Below are 21,093 nucleotides of genomic sequence, written 5' to 3' on the forward strand. Positions count from 1 at the left end.
TCTGACATACTGCCATTGTAACTGTGGGTTGCCTGGTTATCTAAATGACCATTACAAAACAAAGGTCTGGAATAAATGCTGCTTATTTTCTCATTAGTGACACTCTAAGCACGTTAAGACAAGAAATGTCTCACACTAAGTATGCTGTCTATTTTTAGTTGGTTTTCCCCTGCAGGGCTTCAGGTGAGCTGAGGGAAGTTACTCAGGCAGGTTTACTTTGCAAAGAGACAATATAGTTGGGTTAAAGGTGAAAATACTATTTTAATATCAAGTCCTGTTGACACTTGGGGACACAAAAGTCAGCAAGTAAAATAAACAGAGCAGTGAAAGGTATATTTACATGTTACACTTCTAGCAACAAAGACTTACAAACAAAGAAGCAAAGTGACCTTCATAATGTAATAGTCCTAACAATGGTCCAGAGACTCGATGGTCCACTTAAATTCTTTACTTTAATGTTTTGAAGCATACTCTGCATAAAAGGCTTCAAACACATAGGGCCTTATAATAAAAGTTTAATGTGTATTTCAGCCCATATGCTGAATCTCAAAATGCTTCAAACTCCGTATCTGTAGCAAACGCACCAGGTGTACATCAGGCGCACCACCCACATACACAGAACCAGCTCACAAGCGCAACAAAACTTAGTAAACATTTGTTTTTATAGGGTAAAACACATTTTCCATAAGGCTTTCCATAATACAGGCGATATAACCTTCCTTCTAGCAAAATATCCTATAATACATGTAAACTCAATGAAGTAAGCACCCAGCAGCTTCAGAAGTGAAATCATAATCAGAAGCGTTTAACTAAAGCTGACAAGTGTCGTAATCATCAGTGTGTATTTGCACCAAACCCTAGGCTGGTGCAAATAATATGGCTCTAAAAGGCATATCTGCATCAGCTCGTAATTTCGTCCACATGACCTTCCTGTACACTGCCTACGTAAGAATACGTGTGATGTGTGCATACGTGTGGGTACTTGCAGGTTTTTTGTGGATATGCTCAAAGTGAAATCATGCAATTTACGCTACACAAGTGACGATACATGAACTCTGCTTGGGGCCACATTTCTTTTATTTCATTTTTACTTTTATTAAAAAAATGCACAAACACTGTAACCAAATAGTATAATAATGTATACATCTCGTAAGTAACTGCACTGAAATTACAGGCTTGTTTTCAAATACAGTAATAACATTAGTATCAGGTTTAGTACGTCATACAGACCAAGGAGTGGTAAGAAATGCCTTTGATCTTGTCTTGCTGGTACTTAACATAAAAAGACAGATTATTTTCCATAATAATACTCCAGCAAAGTAAAGTGATGTAACAAACTTACCGATTGGGTTTCTGTCGAAAAACAAGACTGGCGCTCGCAGGAGTGACTGGAACATTTGGTTGTGCAATGACTGGGCGGCAGAAACGAGGACTTGGAACACCAACAGACTACGCAGGATTCCAAATATGATGGTAGCGACTGTTAAGCCTGAAATAGTACAAAATATACACAGCAATATACTTTAAATCACTTGAAGAAATAAAATATTTATAACATACTTGAATAAAAATAGAAGTACAGTAGTAAGCACCTAATGTATAAAATAAATCTGCATATATTTAGTGCGCTGCCCTGTCAGATTTTGTATTAAACCTGTGTTTTACCTTGTGTTCACTTACTAAGCAGATACAAACTTGTAACCACAGGAATTGAAATTTGTCCAAATGCTGGGCATAGAGACCATGATATTGCGGCGGATATTGGTCCATTTACCTGATATTGCATATGTATACATGGACCAAAATTAATACAGAAATAAATTTAAAAATCCATGGGATCATAACGGGGATGTTTGTAAATGTGGTCAGCAGATGGTCTCTAGCAGCAAGGACAGACTTAACTCCATTGCCTAGGCCAATTGCATTTTTCCTTTATCACATGGCTATGAATTTAGTCACTTACCGGTATATTATTGCCTATCTATGCTTTCAATAAGGTGTGACGTACTTGTTTTAAAATCATACATGTTTGGGAATATGATGGAGACGCAGCTCTAATACAAATTTCAATATCAAATGGTTAGCATAAGAAAATTGAAAAGCTTTCAGGTATAGCTTAACCGTGGTGTATAGATGTACATATATTTTTCTATTCTATTTCTGTTTGTTTTACAGCAACATTACCAGTGTGTAAAAACCATGAATTTGTGCATTATAAATAGATACATGTGCTCATATATATGGACTTGCAGATACTAAGCATTTTACTGGATATGTGTTGTGTGTGTTATTTGTTGCAGAATGAACATAATGGCATGGATATGCAGTTCCGCCTAGTGGCAGCCCTACCTTATGACAGTTCAGAAAATGTGCTATGCCTGTTTTTATTTCTTATGGTGTCAGGGGCAAAAGCAGGATTTTTAAGGAGGGGTTCCAAATGGTTGAATTCGGAACAAAGCAAAATAAAACCTAAAAAATCATTCCTACCACACACTAAAATACTATACATTAAAACAATCTAAACCCTTCATTAAAATGAGTTTTGACACTCCGTATTTAAACTAGCAATGATACCGCACATCAAAATAGCATTGATAACACACATTAAAACTAACATTGCTAACACACATTAAAAAAATGAACCACAAAAATAAACAAAAAACATTGATACCATGACACAAGTTTGGACTATATTACATACATATTTACAAAACATACTAGTAGGTTAATTGGCAGCTACCGTATTTGCCAGCGTATAAGACGACTGGGCGTATAAGACGACCCCCAACATTTCCACTCAAAATTATAGAGTTTGTTATATACTCGCCGTATAAGACTAGACTACCCCCTCTTCCGCACACCTTCCACACACACACTGTATTAAATCACTGGCCCCCACACACACTATATTAAATCACTGGCCCCCACACACACTGTATTAAATCACTGGCCCCCACACACGCTGTATTAAATCACTGGCCCCCACACACGCTGTATTAAATCACTGGCCCCCACACACGCTGCATGAAGTCACTGGCCCCCACACACACTGCATTAAGTCACTGGCCCCCACACACACACTGCATGAAGTCACTGGCCCCCACACACACACTGCATGAAGTCACTGGCCCCCACACACACACTGCATGAAGTCACTGGCCCCCACACACACACTGCATGAAGTCACTGGCCCCCACACACACACACACACACACACACTCATATATGCTGATCACACACTCTGCATTGACATGACATAACATAACACATACTAATAAGACTTACCTTCTTCTGCTGTCACTCTCCTCTGTCCCCCTCCTGTCACTCTCATCTGTCCCTCTCTCCCTCTCTCACTTTGCCCCCTCTGCCTCGCCCCAGCCATAAAAAAAAAAAACAGAAACACTTACCAATCCGCGCGGCGCCGGGACCCAGCATCCTCCTCTGTCACACAGCCTGTCACTGATATGACGTGAGAGAGGAGGATGCTGGGTCCCGGCGCCACGCGGATTGGTAAGTGTTTCTGTTTGGTTTTTTTTATGGCTGGCCCGCGGCACCCCTGAGAACCCTGAGTTTGGCACCCGGCGTATAAGACGACCCCCCCACTTGGAGGCATGTTTTTCAGGTCAAAAAAGTTGTCTTATACGCCGGCAAATACGGTACCACATTGACCCTAGTCTTTCTCTCTCTGTTTGTGTGTGTGTGTGTGTGTGTGTGTGTTAGAGAATTTAGACTGTAAGCTCCAATGAGGCAGGGACTGATGTGAATGAGTTCTCTGTACAGTGCTGCGGAATCAGTGGCGCTATATAAATAGCTGATGATATCCAATATGTTATAGAATCCACTATTTTAGCCTGCTATGTAAAACTTGAAAAAAGATATACCTTACAGTCACAGTAAGCCAAGTCAGTCTAGTTACTTGTGATTGGCTGAGATTTTCCCATTCATATCTATGGGCAGTGCATATTAATGGGCTTTCTGTGGAAACTGAGATGCATAGTTATTTAAATGAGTGGCAAAAGGGAGATTCTGCTCAGCAAAGTAAAAGCATCTAAAATCTTTGGAATTGATTGATGGTTTACCTCATGATGGCAATTTGAGCTGGACAAAATGAAACTTTCACAGATCTCCCCTCTAATATTGTGAAACTGGGCAAGATTTTACAGTGAGAAAATATGGGAGAAATAGGCAAAGATGACAAAAGTTTTAACATGTGTGTGTTTCTGTGTGTATCTTGTCTGTGTGCCTTATGTGTGTAGTGTTATGTTATTGGTGTGTTTAGAGGGGGTGTTTTTGAGGGTTGGTGTGTGAAATTGTGAATACTATACAATATTGCTATTTACTGATCTATATATGTATAAGATGTAAGTTTGGCCATATAAGTGATCCCTCACCTTTCACCAGGCCAGTGGTAATCCCTGCAGATATGAGAAGGACGAGCTGCTGCGGTTGCGCATGCGCAGCAGCTCCATTGGGGATTCTGAATTGTGCAGCAGCCAGCACCGAGCGGAGGCTTCTCTGACAGCGCCACGGCTGCTGTTCAGGACAGCAGCCGTGGCGCTGTCAAAGAAGCGTCCGCGGAGGTGCTGTCGGGGCATTGTTTAGCATGTTAATACATGATGTTTTGTGCTTGTTTGTTCACGGAGGGGAGGGGTTTCTGGAGAACCAGAAACCCCCCCTGCGTGCGCCCCTGGGTGTGTATGCGACTTCTAGTAAACAAAACATGATATTAAACCACAAGGAAGCCAACTTCAGAGTATACTGATTGAAACATTTTGCGTAACTACTTAGCACAAAATATTAAAGGAAAGTTGGGTGGTTAGCCGACAATTCAAATCTGTATCCATTCTTAAATCTAAATTATAAAATGATAATGTCATATACAAAACACACATATTAACGTGAATGATAACGAGAAGAAATAGCCCAGTAGCTAAATGTGTTGGAGAACAATGACATTCATAGACTTTATGGAAATCCTAGTTCAAAATCTAGAGTCAGCTTCTTATGACCTTCAGGTCACTTTATCTCAGTATGCTTGCTAGTCAGAGCTGTCAGAATCATTCTAGAGTAGAAATGAACTGCAACTTCCTCCATCTTAAGTAAACCGGTATGGAGTAGTTTAAAAACCATAACAACTACTAACAAGTAACGAGAGGATGGGACCCATTCACATACGGAAACCATTTGTTTACATACAGTATAGAAAGCCATTTTGTACACTGAACCACATGTGCCTCAGTGGTGTAGCCGTTTCCTAATGACAGGATAACCGTGTGAACTAGAAACAGGTGAACTTTAAGTTTAAAAGGGTCTTAAGCAAGAGCAGTGAAAGATTATCATCAAATGTCTGTTTATTAAAGTGTAATTAGTGCAAATGTCATGTAAAACTACAATATAATATTGCATTAAAAGAGCACATCAATGCTGAAATAGGAGATCCAAGGGCAACATTTTACTGTGAGGTGGAGGCTCAAATTGCAATTAATATTGGGGGGTTATTGGACATCACTGGGGCTGCAACCATGCTAAGAGGGTAAAAGAGAACCAGACAAAAATTCCAAGGTATACTTATAATATGTATAAAAAAAAAAATAGCAACTATGTCAAGTGCATAAGTTTTACTGTAGTATCCATGATTAAAATAAAATGTTTCAGATAGCATGCCTTTAAAGTTTTCAAATATACAGAAAATATTTTTGATTGTGCATTACCTGCGTAGACTCCCAAATATAAGTTGAGATCTAACTGCTCTGCCTTGGTACCATTGATATTACTTCCGGAGGTAACATTCAATTTTTCCTGTTCTGTTGCCCTAATACAGGAAATACATGACAGCAATTTTGAAAATAAATACTTCAGCAAAAAATGGACATCCAATCAATAAGCATGTAACATCACCAATGCTTGCCATTGATATCTGTCATAGACTTTATTGGCTTAAGACAGTGGTTCCCAAACTTTTTCAGTTCGTAGCAGCACCCTTAGGGTCTCCATAATATTTTCAAGGCACCCCTCCAAAATAGTTATCGAGCAGTTCAGTTTTATAAGTAGTTGGGTTAAAATAACCTTATAAGTATTTAGGTCAAAACAGAAATACTTATTAAGTTGTTAGCAAAAATAATACATATAAATCCAAGGGAAAAGAATATTTTTATATATATTTTTAAATTATATTTCTGTCAAAGAACAATTTACAGCTATCATTAAGAGGAATAAGAACAAAATAAAACAACATGTACAAAAATCATTACACTGTGCCCCTTCACGCTCACACCATGCCCCTTCACGCTCACACCGTGCCCCTTCATCATAACACTGTGCTCTGCTTATTTCTTTTTGTCCCTCCATCACTGTTTTCTATCACTATTTCCTGTCCATTCCATTACTTACCTTATTTGGCCTTCTTTCTTCCAGCTCTTCTCTGCATGGCTTCTCACTAAATATGTCGGGCGATATGACGTCACGCCCAACATTCAGTGAGCAGGGAACAGGGAGCAGTGAGGGGGGAGGAAGATGCTGGGTCCTGGGCGCCGCCGGATTAGTAAGCATTTTTTTTTTGTCCTGGCCGTGGCTCCTCTGTGACAGCGCCAGGACTCCCTGGGGTGGCAGCGTACACTTTGGGAACCGCTAGCTTAAGTCAATAAAGTGACAGAAAGGAGTATGGACTACCTAAACAAGTGTAATGAATGATCTTTATTTCATATAGATGCAAGTTCGACCCTACATTCCACCTACATCAGTGTGACAGGTGCCTGTAATCACTTTCTCAAGAACTCCTTCCGCTATCACTCTCTCAGTATGTGGCTTCCTCATTGCCTCCTTTCCCTTTCACATCATGACACTGCCCTTGCAGCTCTGTTATTACTAACATAATTACAAAATTGTAGAGGTCACCATATTTGGAAACCCAAAAACTGAACTTGGACACAAGGCATAAAAAGTCTAAGTCTAACCGCTGGACATCTATAACATTCTACAACGGAGTCAATGATTACGATGATGACAACTGAGTGTTTTTTATGTACTTTAAAATAATAAAGCTAACTACAATGTATTTCTAGACTTACAACTTACCAATAAGAAAGCCACCAATCTTGCAAAACATATGCAACCTAAGGATAAAAAAAACATAATAAATCATAGAACATTACATACATAAAAACATGACCAGTGCATAAAGATAACATTTTATAAATTTACAGTAGCTACATTCTTCAAAAAGATCCCATGAGGCTAATTACATGTTGGTGCAGTGCAAAAATAAATGTTCATCTCCATTTGCACTTGTATGTTTATGCGTGCACTTGAAAGCATGTACTTGTGTATTTACATACAGTTTATTAAATCCATGCACTAAAAACACAGAAACACAGATGCAGCCATATATTGTTTAAAAGAATTGCGCTGCAAAGTATTGCACAAATGTCTGGCGCTAATGGTCTTGACCAATACAAAAAAACAGTGCCACATAGAGATTAATTAAACACAAACTAGAATTTTTATCCGCTACAGCCACACAAGTGGACAGTGTGTGGCCAGCTGAAGGAGTGGGACATCATTTCTCAGAGCAGTTGCAGGGCATGTGGATGAGCACATTTGTGTTATTGGAACTGAAGATGCTGAAGGGAATTTTGAGTTGATCTGTGTTCTTCAGATTACTTCTGAAAAATCTACATGTCATTTTTCATTATTTACAAACCAAGGAATATGTGGATATACAGTGCATTTAAGTTTGCACCAGTGGTCGAAATGGGGGTGTATACAGTGCAGGGCCGGATTGGCCATCTGGCACTTCTGGCAAATGCTAGAAGGGCCTATGGCTAGATGGGCTGGTCTGCATGCCCACCCGAGCAGCAGCACCTCCCTGCACGCTGCTCAGTGGACGGAGACTCAGTGACGTGCGGCTGATGCAAATAATCACATAGGACGTCACTTGTCACGTGGTGCCGTCCCATGTGATTACTTGCATAGGCCGTGTGTGTGTGTGGACCCATGTTGATATAGTGTGTGTGTGGCCCCATGTTGATATAGTGTGTGTGTGTGGCCCCATGTTGATATTGTGTGTGTATGTGTCTGGCTATATGTTGATATAGTGTGTGGCCATGCTAATATGGTCTGTGTGTGTGTGGCCATGTTAATGTAGTGTGTGTTTGGCCACGTTCATATAGTGCGCGTGTGTGAACCGCAGTATTTTAAATATAGTGTGCGTGCGCAGTATTTTAAATAAAGTGTGCGTGCGCAGTATTTTAAATAAAGTGTGCGTGCGAAGTATTTTAATATAGTGTGCGTGTGAACCGCAGTATTTTAAATATAGTGTGCGTGTGTGTGCATTATTTTAAATATAGTGTGCATGTGTGTGCAGCATTTTAATATAGTGTGCATGTATTATTTTAAATATAGTGTGCATGTGTGTGCATTATTTTAAATATAGTGTGCATGTGTGTGCAGCATTTTAATATAGTGTGCGCGCAGTATTTTAATATAGTGTGCATGCAATATTTTAATATAGCTATGCTGGCGAAGTAGATAGCACTTCTGCCTCACAGTGCTGGGGTCATGAGTTCAATTCCCTGATCTGTGTGGAGTTTGTATGTTCTCCCCGTGTTTGCGTGGGTTTCCTCCGGGTGCTCCGGTTTCCTCCCACACTCCAAAAACAAACATACTGGTAGGTTAATTGGCTGCTATCAAAATTGACCCTAGTCTCTCTCTGTCTAAGATCTCTCTGTCTGTGTGTGTGTGTGTGTGTGTGTGTGTGTGTGTATGTTAGGGAATTTAGACTGTAAGCTCCAATGGGGCGGGGACTGATGTGAATGAGTTCTCTGTACAGCGCTGCGGAATCAGTGGCGCTATATAAATAAATGGTGATGATGATGATTATTTATTAAACGTGAATATGAATTATTTATTGCCAGGGATGGTTGAGGAAAATGGCTATATTTATTAAACTTTAATGCTATTTAATTTATTGCTGGGACTGTTTGGAGGGAGGGAAAGATGTTTTGAGTAAATGGGTATACTGTTAATATAATGTTGGGGCTGGTTGGAGGGAAATAGGTCTACTTATTGTGGGGACTGGAGGGAGGCCTAATTATAAAACGTGAGTGCTATTGTTTTAACAAAGGGGCTGGATGGAGTTTTCTAAATCTCATGTACCCATTTTTTTTTCAAAATAGGACATCCAATATTCCAGGATCAAGACAAGAAGGAACTGAGCTAAAGACACCAGCTGCTACAAGTGGTGAAAGTGATCAAGACACGTAGGAGATAGCAGGACAGTCTGCCAACTGTCCTGAATCTGGTGGGGCAGTCCTGAATTTGGGAGTCCTGAAACTGTCTCACTTAGTCAGGATTTGGTCCGACTGCAGGGACAGTTTGGAGGTATGTCCCGCTTCACAACGTACTGCTTGTGAAGGCAGAGCTGTGTGCTTCTAACAGTAGTGCCTGTGTATTTGTCTAAAATGATAACCATGTTACATAATAGGGGCCCTGCTGTCTAATATACCCTGGGCCAGAGGTTAGGGGAAGGGAACTTATAGCTGATCCCAGTTCCAGGATAGGACTAAGACTGCAGAGCAAGCCAAGGAGCTCTAAGTATCAGGAGATTTGGTAATCTCGTGAGACAAAGAGCTTCCCTGCTCACTCTACAGGAAGGTCCCACCTTTATGGATGTCAGCAGCACCAGAAGCATAGATAAGTACATTGGGCTGGGGGTGTCATAATGTGCCTGGGGGGATGGCATGATGCGGCTGGGAGGGCATGATAAATGTAATGTTTTATTATAATGTAGGTATCAATACCCCATGTTGGCCACACCCACAACACAATGTGGTCACGCCCTTTTCAGAACCACCGCTGTGCGGCGGCACATAGTTTCTTTCTTGCTGGGACTAAGGTGGGCCTGTGTACTTTAAATGCCAGGGCTGATTTTTAGCCCCAGTCCGGCACTGATACAGTGGTATGCCATACTGCCACTTCTTTTACTGCCTTCTTTTACATTTCCACTTCAACCACTGATTTGCGCAAATGCCCCTATATTTAAACGTAACACATACATTGGTGCACACCCACTTCCTGGTTAGTCAAATCATTTCCTTCATTAGTTTCAACTTCTACATTTTTCTCCTAAAATATTGTTTGCAAAAATCTTATTTTTGTCTTAATTATGTCATGACATACAAGGGGACATCATCCTTTGTTACGCTTCACATTTAGACAGCCGATTTCTTTTATTGCATTGGTATTTGCATACATAAATATGAGCTTTCCATCTGCCAGTTCAGTACTGTTTAATGTGACTGTTTACATCGGTTTCTTTTATAAATAGAAAGTTTAAAAAGAAAAAAAAAAAAAACTGGGGAAAAAAAAAAAGAACTTTCCTGTATAAAAAGTGCTTTTGGTTGGTACAAACAGCCTCCCAGTCATTAAAGGCTGATGCCTGATCGCTACCACTTCCAAGCACATGCAAAAACTTGGTCAAATTGCAGGGTTAATCTTCACCCTCAGAAGCTCATGTAAATATTGATGTGCATAACCCACATTAAGCAAAGAAGGCCCCGGATTTGCCCCGTCACTGCACCATAATGTAAAAACTTTTGCACATTTTCAGTTAAACCCATCTTTAATGACTAAACCATGCATGAATAAATGGGAGCATCCAAGCAAAAGTTGGCACATGATGTAAGATAATAGGTCTACATTTATACAGCTTTGTAAAGATCTGGCAGTGTCCAATAAATACTAAACATATGATAGTGCCACCTACTGGCCATAAGATGTATTGCCATGTAATTTGTGCCTGATTAAACGTTACTTGCAACGCACCTTCCCCCAAGGAAATGCTTATAAACTCGTATACCAGCTTGTTAGTTTACTAGGGCAAAATTATTTTACACACTTTTTTTTTTTTTTACAGAAGTAACCCTAGCAGCCCCCTTTAAAGTGCTTAAGCAACATCCATTTTAGCTGAAACAAAATAATGTGCCAATGCATTACCAGTAACAGTAGAAAACTATCAAATGAATTGCATTACCAAAATACACTAATTTCACAAACCTGTGCAAAGATATTCAGCAAGAAAAGTACAAAAAGCATTATGTAGCTAGATCCAGAGAGGAAATATTTCTTGTACACCTTGAAGCCAACAGTGCCCTCTGAGCGACTCTCTTCCTGAATTGCAGTCAGAACAGGTTCAGTCTGTTAGAAAGAACACAAGTCACTATGGGAGACCACATAAGTGGAGACATAGCAGCTAAATTATATATTCTCAATGGAAAGTGTATTCATCAAATTTTCTTTTATAAAATGAGAAAGATGGCAAATTATTGGACTCACTGGTAAAGAGTCTGTAGCTCCTTCCTTGTGTGACTGCAATGAAGAGTCCTGAGACCAAACTGATGACTGAGAGAAGGTGCGGATCCTAGATGACTTTATCAGCTGTCCGTCTTGATTTGATGACTGTTCATCATCTCCGCTTTTCAGTAAGGAGGCAAAATCGACACCGGACTGGAGTAGCTCTGAAAATGTTCCCTTTCCTACCATCTGGCCCTTGAAATCAGTGATTACACACAATTAACATTTTACTAGTACATTGTGAGATAATTAAATTGTCAGTTTTCCCTCTCACAAAAATATTCAGAACAAGTTTAACACATGTAAGTGGTTTCCTTGTGGCCATCGGTTGAATAGGAAACTGTATTCAACAGAAAGCAAAACATCATACATACATTATATATATATATATATATATATATATATACATATATACACACACACACACACACACACACACACACACACACACACACACACACACACACACACATATATACACACAGAAACAAAACCTTATGGGCCTTTCATAAGTAAGTGAAAGGGGCCGAAAAGAATAGAAAAGAATAACCCATCATTAGGATTCCTAATAAATGAGTATGGATGATACAAATGTAAATTTATATTGCAGAATAGTAAACTTTACATATCAGTGTGTAAACTCCATGTACATACAACAACTATTTTAATTACAATATCCCTTTACAGAAGAGAGTACCTCTTTCAGGATGAGAATTTGCTTGGCTGCACTCAGGTACTGTAGCTGATGAGTCACCAAGATGCATAGTTTTTTACGTAGAGACTGGCAGATGCACCTAGAAGACCAACAATTACAAATCTTTCTGTAATAAGTAAATAAAAAACAACACTTCTGCATTTAAATATGGTGTAGTCATATACAACTATACACAAACAACTGTTTAATCCTACACACTAAAGAAAACAACAAAAAACAAACGAACAAAAAAAGCACAACACCACCAGGGATCACATTAGTTTGACTGAATCCTGAGCATTCGGCATCAATCTTGTTAACACGGCAAGGATTTGCACTGAAAATCAACCCTCAAATCACCTATTTAAAATGCCTAGAGCAGGCCTGTCCAACCTGCGGCCCTCCAGGTGTTGTGAAACTACAAGCCCCAAAAATGCTTTGCTGGTAGACAACCAGTTGATAGCTAGAAGGGAATGCTGGGACTTGTAGTTTCACAACATCTGGAGGGCCGCAGGTTGGACAGGCCTGGCCTAGAGTATCTGTCAAAAAATAAACCAGTGTATGAGAGTCCTAAAGAAGCTTTCTTTCAGGCAACGTGCCAAGATCCCCCCCCCCCCCACCAGAAAATATACATTATAATTAAAATTCATAAAACAAAGGGTTGAGAAAGAGGATTTTCAATTCTATGTTACTACATATGCCTTGTAATTGAGTATCTCACACTAATAATGATACCCATTGAAGATAAACCAAGGCTCTATTCACAAACAAACAATAAAGGTGGAAAGGACATTGAATTCCTATACATCATACATATGTCACTGAAAACTGTATGGATAAGCGAAGGGCACAATCTCCCCTTATGCACAGAACCCATGTCAGGGCCACACACCTGTTGTTCTAATGAAAACTTGCTGTTAAGGAGAATTGGTTTTATAATACCATTGTATGGGTGTTTGAAAGCAAAGCTTCTGTAAGAGATTCAATAAGAATGCAGATCCATTGTAAAGGACAAAACTGAAAAAAATGTTCTGTTTCAAAAGGAAATTTTGACAGATTGGAGATAGAGAACATTTTCATTCGACTCTCACCTCACATTCCAATTTCATAAATAAAAAAAAAAAAGAATGGGATAACAAGTAGCTATGCCTTAATTTAAGCGCTTTGTTTGACACATTTTATGTGCAAATTCTTACAGTATTGCTGAACCGATAAATGTTTTATGTCCCAGGGCCTAGACGGGTAACAAATGCATTCTGTATTGTGAATATGTTTCACGGCATAATCAAGGCATTGAGCATCAGTTCACTTTGTGGGAATATGAGAGGGAAACTAATCATCAAAGTAACTTTCTGAGCATTGTCACACACATCCGAAATCTTCTGTCTGCGTCAAGAAAAACAAATGTCTGAATTTATTTAGATAACACTGCTGTTAGAAGAGAAAACAATAACATCAAAGAGGGCAACAGAAATTGTGACCAGAGGCAGAGACAAACTTTAGGAAACAAACAGTCTAGAGTATCTAGGACATCTATTCAGCCAGGAAAACAATTTATATACATAAAGTCTGTCATGCCAGGATGGATCTCCAGTACCCTATGTACTGACAAATGTGCTTGCAAAACAAGTACCGAATTTGTGACATGTTTTGTTATGGAACATAACTATAATATAACACAGGATCTTATATTTATGAAGTTGAAACAAAATGCACTTGCTGATGTTCCAAGTCATCATTATTATCGTTTATTCACAAGGCTCCACAAAAATCTGTAGCCCATACAGTGCGAAAGTAGAGCATATTACATAGACTTAGAGCACCAAATGGCAAAATACAGGAAATACAAGAATAGCATAATACTAAGGTATACAACAAAAAAATGTTGCACAGAACATGAAGGAGAATGATACATACCTTCCAACTGTCCCGATTTAGGGCCACAGCTGGTAATGTTGGAAGGTATCTTCCATTTACAGCTGCTCTGCAGAGCAGACAGCAGGGCTAGGCAGTCCCCATTGTGACGTAGGCATGCCCCTTGTCGCGATGCCGGGGAATAAAAGGTTGGGAGGTCTGATAATAGCAGGATGCACAGGTGGACAGTGTGATAGCAGATAACAGAGTAGGAGAGAGGAGCCTGCGTGTAAGTGCTTACAATCTAAATAATAGTTTATTTGTAATATCAAAACTATATGAGCTATTATTTATTTCAATTACAACTAAGCTTCTGAGAACAGGTGAACAACAGTTTCAAAACTGATCCATGAAATACTAGCCTCAATTCACATTTGGCTGCAAAGTTTCATACATTTTTTTCAAGATGAATTTCGCTGTAAGGGCGTCACGTGAAATTTGCCTAATAATTTATGATTTGTTCAGAATTTCCAATCATACCCCAACCACATCATACTGCAGAATGAAGAGACATCGTCTTCGCCCCCATGCGGAATTTACAGATACAGTGTGGAATGACATTCAGCAGAATGCAGAAACAAAAGTGGCAACTCAAAGATTTAATTCCTGGAACTTCACGCCCTGTGAAAGAGCCTGTTGTGCCGCAAAATTCGATCTATGCTAAATTTCTCTGCATATTCTCTCAGCTCTACTTCTAAAGTGTGCACAAAAAACTAGGAGCCTCATTTAGAGCTGGCTGCAAAATTGCAGTCTGAATATATTAGTAAAAATATGGCTGCAAAGTTGCAGTTGTATATTTGTATTTTGGGTTGCATGTATCTTAAAATACATGCAACTAATCTGGCATAAATATATGTCCATTGCAATGATTGCATCTCCAAGAGAGTAACATTGTGGCTGACTTGTACTCAAGTGAGTAGGAGCAAGGGGCAGCAAGAGAACATAAGCTGAACTCTGAATACGGGAGCATTTTGGCACTACGTGCATTATTTTTACATGCCACAAATAGATTTACATTCAGCTGTAAATCAGGCCCTAGGTTCTCATCACCTTTCAATTAAGAATCTGTTCACATATGCAGTATGCAATAAGCTTTGACCACATTGCAGTTATATATGTTTACAACAGGGCAGTGCCAGCTTCATAATAAGACACAGTAAGCCACTGCCTGGGGGGTGGCAGAATTTGAGACACTTCTTTCCTGGCACAGTTCTTATGCTAGCAGAGTGAGTAAAAGCAGACACGCATGGGCCAATTGTGGCACTTAGGCCAAGCACCAAGACCAGTATTTAATTTGGCCACAAACATAGGTAGCGAAACTGGAAGAGATTCAGTTGTTTGGCCAACTGGCTGGATTACTTATATTAAACTGGAGCCCATCAGAGCGGTCAACTTCTGATTACATTTACCAATATGTCCAACACTGAGCCCATCGATTTCCATTAAATTACTAAAGTTAAATTACTATTAGGCAACAGAGCTATTTTGAGGTCACACGCTGCAATTTTGCAGCATAAAATAACCTGATAGGGTTTAACTGTGATGGGGAGATGTTAAATTGCCCAATGGTGTAACTAGAGAACATGATTAAACCAAGGAAGGCATTAATTATTGATTGTGCAGCAACAAGACATTGTATTACACTATGTAAAAAGAAATAGCTAGGCTATCTGGATGTTATGTATAAAAACTGTGACTAGCGAATGCCAGAGTTTGGTTGCGGCCAAGTTATGCAACTTGCATTATGAAAATGATGACATCAAGGAACAGAGAATAGTGCCCAGAAAAGAAAAACAGTCCCTTGCCCATAGTAGAGAGATGAACAGAAAAACATGCTTTCATGTTAAAGTAAAACGAGCATGTATGGCATCTTGTTGAATACTCCATATCATTTTAGAAATATTCCAGCTAATCTGAGGTTGCAAAAACACTGTCTAATGTATAGAAATAACCACAGGGACTTTAGAAAAACTTTAAAAAAAAAAAAATAGTATTGGGCGGAGCTCATTAAGTTAATATTACATCCTGAGTTTTACTTGTCTCTGATGTGCCATTTGTCAATGCCATGGGTTTTCCAAGGCCTCCAGAAATCAAATGTAGTGTATACTTCCAACTGCCTCATTAAACAGCAGTGTTATTGATGCCAGTCCCCTACATTCTACTCAAATGCACTGGGGAATACACAGGGAGAGGTATCAATAATACTGCTCCTTTCAGGCTCTAGTAAGCAGTAGCAGTTGTAGTATCAGAAGAGCAGTGAACGTTAGGGTGGGTTCAAGGTAAAAAAGCCTATCTGCAAAAAGCCACCAGAGATAATTAAAATTCAGGATTTACATTTTTCAGTGAAGTTATTCTTTATCTTAAGCTGGGCCTTTTGCTTGTATTTTTCTCCTGCAATAAATGTATCTACCATGCACCTACATCATTAGGCATATATTTGTATATCAGCCTGACAAATTGTCTAAGACGTGGAAACCGGAAAGGTATATGTGTATACCAAAGCAAACATACTTTTCAAATAAATGCCTGCCGACCTCAGCATCCACAGCACTCAGAGGATCATCCAAGAGATAAATGTCTGCATCCTGATAAACTGCCCTGCAAAACACAACATAGAAACAATCCAAAAGGTATCTTTTGTGGCTTAATATATTGCAGTAATGAGCAAGTTTAGTAGACTAAAAATTGAAAGGAGCAAGCCACTGTAGACTCCAAGTAAGAGACGAGCAAAGTAATGTGTGCAAGGCTTTACCATACCTATTACATGCAAAGTTCTTTTCTCTTGTAACAAAAATGATAAAAGTGAAAAAAGTGTTGGAAATTTCCAGAGAGAACTTTATGAATACACGTTTGGACCTCACATTTCAAAACCATATATGATTTTGCCTAGTATGTGTTTGGGGCAAAATATGTTTGAGACTGTGTGTGCCATCTGGCGTACGACCTTGAATGAAACAAACATTGGAATAACTACTTTACTATGTAGCGCTCATCAGTATCAAAGCTAGTTTCTTTGAAATCTCTCCTGTGGACTTGGCTTTAAATGCCCTGGTAACCTCCCGCTAAAGGTCTTTGTACATTTTAAATGTATTGCCTGGGATTTCCTGTTTACTTGTACCTGTTTGATACTTTGATAAGTGAATATACGCTAACTCTCTAATAGTTATACCTCCCTTTTTGCTATTATTCCTTATCTGTGTCAATATTTCATGAGTGCACAGTTGAACCTCAGATTAAGTGAAACTGAAACATTAACTTCTAATATCTGGACATAGGCAACAATAAAAACTTTAGTCACTATTATAGGCAACATAGCGTGTCCTGAAATTTCATACATGACTACATGTTTCACTACCTCATCAGGTGAATTTGCACACTTCTGTCATTCATTTACCCTTGTTACTACATTTTGCTGACCACATCATCATCATCATCATCATCAGTTATTTATATAGCGCCAACATATTCCGTAGCGCTTTACAATTGGGGACAAACGTAATAAACTAATAAACAAACTGGGTAAAACAGACAAAGAGGTGAGAAGGCCCTGCTCGCAAGCTTACAATCTATGGGACAATGGGAGATTGACACATGAGGTTAAGTATACATTTTGCATCTTGGCCCAGCCAGACTGCAAAGGTAGGGTGACTCACAAGCTAAATGATCCTGTCACACAATAATGTTGGTCCGGGGGTAGTTGTCTTGTGTGAAATTGTGTAACAGGCTAAAGGTAGTGAGGTTAAGATGGTGGTTGAGGAATATTATACGCTTGTCTGAATAGGTAGGTTTTCAGAGAACGCTTGAAAGTTTGTAGAACAGAGGAGAGTCTTATTGTGCGAGGGAGAGAGTTCCATAGAGTGGGTGCAGCCCGAAAAAAGTCCTGTAACCGGGAATGGGAGGATGTAATGAGGGTGGATGAGAGACGCAGATCTTTTGCAGAACGGAGTTGCCGAGTTGGGAGATATTTTGAGACAAGAGAGGAGATGTATGTTGGTGCAGCCTTGTTGATGGCCTTGTAGGTTAGTAAAAGTATTTTATATTGGATTCGGTAGAAGACAGGCAGCCAGTGTAGAGACATACAGAGTGATTCAACAGAGGAATAGCTATTTGCAAGAAAAATCAGTCTTGCCGAAGCATGCAAAATAGATTTTAGGGGTTTGAGTCTGTTTTTGGGAAGACCAGTAAGGAGGGAATTGTATTAGTCAATGCGGGAGATGATTAGTGCATGAATTAAGGTTTTAGCAGTGTCTTGTGTGAGATATGTGCGGATTCTGGAAATGTTCTTTAGATGTATGTAACATGATTTAGATATAGAGTCAATGTGGGGAACAAAGGATAGGCGTGAATCAAGGATTACACCTAGGCAGCGAGCTTGTGGGGTGGGATTTATGGTCATGTTATCAACAGAGATAGAAATGTCAGGTATGCTCTTGTTGGCGGGTGGGAATATTATTAACTCTGTTTTAGAAAGATTAAGTTTGAGTTGACGAGAGGACATCCAAGATGAAATGGCAGAAAGACAGTCAGTTACACGGGACAACACAGATGTCGAGATATCAGGAGAGGATAGATAGATTTGGGTATCATCCGCATAGAGATGATACTGAAAGCCAAAGGAACTTATTAGATTTCCAAGAGAAGCGGTATAGATAGAGAACAGCAGAGGACCTAGCACCGAGCCTTGTGGTACTCCAACTGATAGGGGAAGCGGAGCAGATGTGGCTCCAGAGAAATTAACAGTGAAAGAGCGATTAGAGAGGTAAGATGAGAACCAGGATAGAACTGTGTCTTGAAGACCTAGGGATTGCAGCGTTTGTATGAGAAGAGAGTGGTCAACTGTGTCAAATGCAGCCGAGAGATCAAGGAGAATTAGGAGAGAGTAATGGCGTTCAGTCTTAGCAGTGATCAGATCATTAACAACCTTGGTCAGCGCAGTCTCTGTGGAGTGTTGAGAACGAAAGCCTGACTGAAGAGGATCCAACAGGTTGTTTGCGGAAAGAAAGCGTGTGAGGCGAGTGTAGGCAAGTCTCTCTAGAAGCTTGGAGGGGCAAGGGAGCTGAGAGATGGGACGGTAATTTGAGAGAGAGTTTGGGTCGGAGTTTTGTTTTTTTAGAATAGGAGTAATCACTGCATGCTTGTATAGTGATGGAAAGATGCCAGTAGAGAGTGAGAGATTACAGATTTGAGTTAGAGGTGAAATGAGCACAGAAGACAGGGATCTACCAATTTGCGAGGGAATAGGATCAAGAGGACAGGAGGTAGAGTAGGAAGATAAGAAGAGCGTAGAAATTTCCTCTTCATTTGTGGGGTCAAATGAAGAGAGGGTGTCAGAGGGTAGTGGGAAGGAAATGAGCTGATGGCTTGTTGAGGAAGAGGATACCATTTCTAGTCTGATCTTATCAATCTTGTCCTTGAAGTAGGTAGCAAGATCCTGAGCACTGATAGTAGATGGAGGGTTCGGGGTGGGAGGATTGAGAAGATGATTAAATGTATTGAAAAGGCGTTTGGGGTTAGAAGCCTGAGCATAGATAAGAGATTGAAAGTATGTTTGTTTTGCAGTGTCCAGAGCATTTCGATAGGAGTGGTAGACAGAAGTATATGTGAAGAAGTCATTAGAGCTTCGAGATTTACGCCAGTGACGTTCTGCTTTACGGGACAGTTTTTGAAGATTTCGTGTTGCTTTGGTGTGCCACGGTTGACATCGAAGTCGACGTGTAGTATGAAGTGTCGCTGGAGCCACTTGATCAAGGGCCGTTGCTAAGGTTAGGTGAAAATGAGGTACTGCCATCTCAGGGGATGAGAATGTAGAGATAGGGGAGAGAAGGTGTTGGAGAGAGGTGGAAAACTGTTGAAGATTAATAGAATTCAGATTTCTACGAGTATGAGGAGGCTTGGTTGAGTTAGACAGTAGAGAGGTTAGAGCAGTGGGGGTGAGAGTGTAGCTGATAAGGTGATGATCCGAGAGGGGGAAGGGTGTATTAATAAAGTTAGAAACTGAGCATAGTCTAGAGAAAACAAGATCAAGGCAGTGGCCATCCTTATGAGTAGATGATTCAATCCACTGGGAGAGGTCAAGTGAGGATGTTAGAGAGATGCAAATTTTCGTTATTTCTTCATTTATTTTTTTATCAGTTTGGATCTTTTTTATGTATTTTATACTTTACTCAGAAAGTAAATTCCCCCAACCTTTGTGTATACAGTATAGCACATGCTAGTAAGTTTCAAAGGCTGATGCTGGAAGCAAAATGCAAGATTATGTTACCTATATTTAGTGGAGGTCTTTGGAAATACATTGAAGGCCAAATTAAGTAAATTAAAAATGTGACGATTTTTTTTAAAATTATTTATTTTTGTTTTATGACTTTCATAATGAGAAAACAATCATGTTAAATGCATTAGCAATTCCCTATAAATCAGTTATTTATGTATTAACAGAAAATAAAGTAGATAAATCTGCTGCGTATATGAAAATGTATAAGTCACTCCTCCAGTTTCAGTTTCTAAGTATATGGTGTGCAAAATGTCTCATAATTGTATAAATCATCCAAACAATATTTGTTATGTGTGTGATGAATTAACTTTCAAGTTGCAAAGAAGAAATATTACTCCTTTGGTAAGCAAATTGTATGCGCTCTACTTTGGATGTAAAATTGGACATCGGGACAAATCTTGGTCCCCACATACCTGTTGTACTTCATGTGTAACTTTGCTCAATATTTGACTGAATGGTAAATCTCGTCACATGCCATTTGCAATTCCCAAGCTATGGAGAGAACCGAAGGACCATTCTACAAACTTATTTTTGTATCACAAAAATCAGTGGTATCACAAGCAAGTTTAAGAATTCAGCTAAATATCCTGATTTTCCTTCAGCCATCAGGCCTGTTCCTCACAGTGCAAAGCTACCAATTCCAGTGTCACCAGAAGCATGGAGCTTAAATTCAGATGATGTTGGAGATGTAGAGTTTAACCAAAAATAAAAGAGGGGAAATTTGTTAAACCACAAATACAAGAGTTCATGAAGGATGAAGATTATGCGAGAACCTTGAACGAGTCTGCGGCAGCTGCATGGGGATCATTCCAAAAAGTTGTGAAAAACTTACTGGGAAACAAGAAGACTGAGAACTACAAAATAC

General features: G+C 39.5%; 1 protein-coding gene across 2 annotated transcripts in view; it reads right to left on the bottom strand.

The window, feature by feature from the left end:
* The window catches only part of ABCC4 (ATP binding cassette subfamily C member 4 (PEL blood group)), a 256,495-nt gene that overhangs the window by 123,962 nt on the left and 111,440 nt on the right, over window positions 1-21,093 (bottom strand). For both annotated transcript variants that reach the window (XM_075199901.1, XM_075199902.1), the window contains exons 13-19: window positions 16,469-16,555; window positions 12,047-12,143; window positions 11,332-11,544; window positions 11,053-11,193; window positions 7,075-7,112; window positions 5,712-5,812; window positions 1,343-1,489 (exon numbers count right to left, since the gene is read on the bottom strand). In XM_075199901.1, coding sequence (XP_075056002.1) covers window positions 1,343-1,489; window positions 5,712-5,812; window positions 7,075-7,112; window positions 11,053-11,193; window positions 11,332-11,544; window positions 12,047-12,143; window positions 16,469-16,555 — 824 coding nt within the window. The remainder of the gene's footprint in view (window positions 1-1,342; window positions 1,490-5,711; window positions 5,813-7,074; window positions 7,113-11,052; window positions 11,194-11,331; window positions 11,545-12,046; window positions 12,144-16,468; window positions 16,556-21,093) is intronic.

The sequence above is a fragment of the Mixophyes fleayi genome, chromosome 2, assembly GCF_038048845.1.
Source record: "Mixophyes fleayi isolate aMixFle1 chromosome 2, aMixFle1.hap1, whole genome shotgun sequence".
Taxonomy (NCBI): Eukaryota; Metazoa; Chordata; class Amphibia; order Anura; family Limnodynastidae; genus Mixophyes; species Mixophyes fleayi.